Source organism: Zingiber officinale, chromosome 2A (genome assembly GCF_018446385.1).
Source record: "Zingiber officinale cultivar Zhangliang chromosome 2A, Zo_v1.1, whole genome shotgun sequence".
Lineage (NCBI taxonomy): Eukaryota > Viridiplantae > Streptophyta > Magnoliopsida > Zingiberales > Zingiberaceae > Zingiber > Zingiber officinale.
The window spans coordinates 69,294,068-69,299,110 of NC_055988.1; the positions used below are offsets into that span (position 1 = coordinate 69,294,068).

At 44.4% G+C, this 5,043-nt stretch overlaps 1 protein-coding gene across 1 annotated transcript; it reads left to right on the forward strand.

The window, feature by feature from the left end:
- The first annotated feature begins 2,338 nt into the window (after window positions 1–2,338).
- On the forward strand, window positions 2,339–4,672 carry LOC122041166 (trifunctional UDP-glucose 4,6-dehydratase/UDP-4-keto-6-deoxy-D-glucose 3,5-epimerase/UDP-4-keto-L-rhamnose-reductase RHM1-like). The gene is made up of 2 exons (XM_042600767.1): window positions 2,339–3,912; window positions 3,997–4,672. The coding sequence occupies exons 1-2, from the start codon at window positions 2,365–2,367 to the stop codon at window positions 4,444–4,446; spliced, it is 1,998 nt and encodes a 665-aa protein (XP_042456701.1). The 5' UTR covers window positions 2,339–2,364; the 3' UTR covers window positions 4,447–4,672.
- Window positions 4,673–5,043: the final 371 nt, after the last annotated feature.

The window sequence follows — 5,043 nt, forward strand, 5'->3', positions numbered from 1 at the left end:
TTACTACTTGCTAGCTTAGGATTGGATTTTCTTTGCTAGATGGTGTTGTATTGTGTTTTTAAATTTCAGATGTTGTAGTACTATACAATTAGGTGTTTATGGTTGGAGATGTTTGGATATTTATCTATGTTTTTTTGATTGGATGTTTAGTTTAAGTTTTGTGCTTGGATAAAGTTTTTTTTATGAATATATTGTTATTTGGTGAGTTTTGTGTTATTTGTATGTGATAGTTTAGATTATTATAAAATGTAAACAAGGATGACTGCAGGAACAAAAATGTGCTACTGAAATCTCCAGGTATTAGAGATGGAATTTTAAAATTCCGTCTCTAATTTCACCATGGAAAATACTGTTATAACGATATCTAGCGACGGAACTTTAATTTTCCGTCGCTGATTGCCCTGAAATTGTTTGAAATGTCGATGCCTTACGACGGAATATTTAAGTTCCGTCTCTAATTAGAGACGGAACGTAAATATTCCGTCTCTAATTAGAGATGGAATTTAAATTCCGTCTTTAATTAGAGACGGAATTTAAATGTTCCGTCTCTAATTAGAGACGGAATTTTAATCAAATCATAGAGAAGATTTTACTATTAGCGACTGATGATTAAATTCCCATCTCTAATATTTTAGAGACAGAATATATATTCCGTCGCTAAAGTTAGAGACGGATATATTCCGTCTCTAATTAGCGACGGAATTTATATTCCGTCTCTAAATACAGCCAGCGACACAATTTGTATCGACGCAATGATTCCGTCGCTAATCAGTCGCTAAACTAGTTTAGCGACGGAATTTTCCGTCTCTAATACTGAATTTTTTTGTAGTGATATATCCGACCCAAGACCGAGTTCAGATCAAGCCAACAAGTTTAAGGGCGTAGTCACATAACTACGGTTCGATCTGCACCGAGTATAATCGGGGGCTCGGCCAGGGGGAATGAGCTAGAGGGAGAAGTGAGGCCGACATACGTTCTGTGGACGTGAGGCGACATGAGGAGAGTGCAAGGAGTGCGCGGCAACTCACAAGTCCGCCTTAACCCCCGTGACAGACAATAGCCATTTTCAGCGATCTTCATCAGAGCCATACGTGTCTTCCGTGGTCAAAAATAATAAATATGATAAATCCTAATAAAGTGACGCTATGAGAAAAATCAAGCACCGTAATTTGCATTGTATTATCTGTTTCTATTGATTCATGTCAATTTATTATTTATTTTTTGATGGCAGCAAAGGCTTGCAGGTAGGCCTGCCAGTAGTAGCGTGGGATTTGGCGTAGCTCACCTCAATAAATATTGAACTTGACTGGGGCAATTAATTATATTCATCGCTTGGCCCAGTGCCATCTACACACACCGTGCTACCTACTAACACAGCTAACTATCACCAGTCCACCTAAAACTACCTCACTTAAACACAACTCAACTGTGCTTCAAAATGGCAGGTGAGAAGTTTCGATAGGATAGAATAGGATTGCTCCTTATTCGTTGACAAAGACAAATCACACAATCCGATTCGATCAAGCAGACTAATCGGATCGGCTTAATCAGGTTGTTTGGCCTGCTTGAACTATTGTGTTTAACATGGAGGAGGGTGTGGTGTTTTAGGGTTTAGAATTTTAATAATACGATGTGTATAATATTATATGTTATGGGACATAATACATCAAGTATTCATAGAATAAATAAAGGATCCATTTTCGATAGACATATATTTATTTTTTAAAAAAATATTTTTCACGTGAATAAGCTCTTTATATTCTTTGCAAAAAAAAAAAAAAAACCTTTGGACAGGGACATATCTCTTGATCAATTTTTTTTTTTTTGGATCAGAAGATGGATCATTTTTATTTTTGATAATTTTTGGATGACTTTCCACTCTCACCTAAATTATAATATGATAGAGCCTATTAATCATCCCCTTGATTTTTTTTTTTTTACCAAGAAATCTGATTTCCTTTGGATGTATTATTAATTATAGCATTGCTTCTCGCAGATACAATTTCCCTATTTTGCTTGAAAAGAAAAATACTTTTCGATGTATTATTTCAATTATGATTTTATATTAATAAATAAGTCTCTCTCTTGGTTTTTTTGGCGATGGCCGGTGGATGGAGTCCCCTATTTAACAGCCACACACATCGGCCGACCCTCCTCACCGCCGCCGCAGTCTCGCGCTCCACAGTCTCCATCCGCAGCTCCACCCCTATCAAGTCCTATGATCTAGGCAAGCTTTCTTTTCCCCTTCATCTGCATTGACAATAGATCGGATGGATCGCGGGCGATCGGCTTTTACTATTATACTTTGGATCACTGATCTATCACTACTTGCAGATCGGGTGCTTCCGGGCTGGGACGGCGAGCATGACGAGCTACACGCCCAGGAGCATCCTCATCACTGGCGCAGCGGGGTTCATCGCCTCCCACGTCGCCAACCGCCTGGTCCGAAACTATCCCCACTACAAGGTGGTGGTCCTCGACAAGCTCGACTACTGCTCCAACCTCAACAACATCAATCCCTCCCGTTCCTCCCCCAACTTCAAGTTTGTCAAGGGTGACATCGCCAGCGCCGACCTCGTCCAGTTCCTCCTCCTCACCGAGTCCATCGACACCATCATGCACTTCGCCGCCCAGACCCATGTCGACAACTCCTTTGGCAACTCCTTCGAGTTCACCAAGAACAACATCTACGGCACCCACGTCCTGCTCGAGGCCTGCAAGGTCACAGGCCAGATACGCCGCTTCATCCATGTCAGCACCGACGAGGTCTACGGCGAGACCGACGAGGACGCGGTGGTGGGCAACCACGAGGCGTCGCAGATGCTTCCCACCAACCCTTATTCCGCCACCAAGGCCGGCGCGGAGATGCTTGTCATGGCCTACGGCCGCTCCTACGGCCTCCCCGTTATCACCACCCGCGGCAACAACGTCTACGGGCCCAACCAGTTCCCGGAGAAACTTATCCCCAAATTCATCCTCCTCGCGATGACGGGCCAACCGCTCCCCATCCACGGCGATGGGTCCAATGTGAGGAGCTACCTCTACTGCGAGGACGTCTCCGAGGCCTTCGAAGTCGTCCTCCATCGAGGCGAGATCGGCCATGTCTACAACATCGGCACCAAGAAGGAGCGGAAGGTGATCGATGTGGCCAGGGATATCTGCGGGCTCTTCGATTTGGACCCGGGCACGCACATCAAGTTCGTCGACAACCGGCCCTTCAACGACCAGAGGTATTTTCTCGACGACCAAAAGCTAAAGAACCTGGGCTGGTCCGAACGGACCACGTGGGAGGAGGGGCTGCGGAAGACGACGGAGTGGTACACCAGCAACCCCCATTGGTGGGGCGACGTCTCCGGCGCGTTGGTGCCCCATCCCCGGATGCTGATGATCCCTGGAATCAACGGGCAGGAAGCCTCCAAAGACGAGAATCCCCAAAGCAGCGGCACTTTCAATCAAACAGGAATGCTGGTCCCTGCTCCCAAGAACACTAAACCTTCTCTCAAGTTCTTGATTTATGGGAGGACAGGATGGATTGGCGGCCTGCTCGGGAAGATATGCGAGCAGAAGGGCATCCCGTTCGAGTACGGAAAGGGGCGTCTCCAAGAGCGCTCGCAGCTCGAATTCGACATCCAGTCCGTGAAGCCGACGCATGTTCTTAATGCTGCAGGCGTGACTGGAAGGCCCAACGTCGACTGGTGTGAGTCTCACAAGACGGAGACGATCCGCTCCAACGTGGTGGGCGCTCTTACTCTCGCGGATGTCTGCAGGGTGCATCGATTGCTCGTCCTCAATTATGCTACTGGATGCATCTTCGAGTACGATGATTCACATCCAGAAGGATTAGGCACCGGCTTCAAGGAAGAAGACAAGCCCAATTTCACTGGCTCATTCTACTCAAAGACTAAAGCGATGGTAACAGAACGGAGATATTATTCAGGGGCTTAGTCTAAATCGTGTCCTCCTTGATCCTTAACCTTTCCATTCCTTGCAATGCAGGTCGAAGAACTCCTCGGGGAGTATGACAATGTGTGTACGCTGCGCCTCCGAATGCCGATCTCATCAGACCTCAAGAACCCGCGCAACTTCATCACCAAGATCACCCGCTACAACAAAGTGGTGAACATCCCGAACAGCATGACCATTTTGGAAGAGCTCCTGCCGATATCCATCGAGATGGCAAAGAGGAACTGTCGAGGCATTTGGAACTTCACAAACCCTGGTGTGGTCAGCCACAATGAGATCCTGGAGATGTACAACAAGTACATTGACCCCAGCTTTGAGTGGGTTAACTTCACCCTGGAAGAGCAGGCCGAGGTGATTGTTGCCCCACGGAGCAACAACGAGATGGATGCTTCAAAGCTGAAGAAAGAGTTCCCTGAGCTACTCTCCGTCAAGGAATCACTCATCAAGTACGTCTTCGAGCCCAACAGCAAGCTCCACAATTGAATCAAAAATTTTTATCTTTGTTATTGGTACGTATGCAGTCAGGGCAATCTGACTTTGGCTTTTGTGACCATAATAAGTACTGTAACTTCCATTACTTAGCCGATTGAACTCCAACCTGATTGTCACTGCCCTCTGATATTCTACTGCTGCAGTGCTTGTCGTATTGCTTGTTTCTTGTAATCCACAGATTTTCTTTGTGCATGGGAAATGCATCAATAATTCTAAATCTTTGATGGAGATCAATGACAGCTCAACGCATCCATGTTAGGTTAATTGAAGAAGGTATACTGATTCTCGCATGTGATCTCCATTTACTGTAATCTGTTTGCCATGTGAGTTTTGATTGATTTACTGAGTGTTGGAATATATATTATAAGTCTAACTTTTATATGAACATCTGTTTGAAATATTTTGAAATGAGAATCGTTTTAGTCAAATGTTTACATTTTATATTTATATATATATATCAATACAGTTGTTCATTTAATTTGTATTGTAGATAACATCATGTCATCGGTTTCTTATAAATTATAAATAGTAACTCACAACCAAGATGGATTGAGACAAACTATTAGAATAGTTGTAGTGTAATTTGGT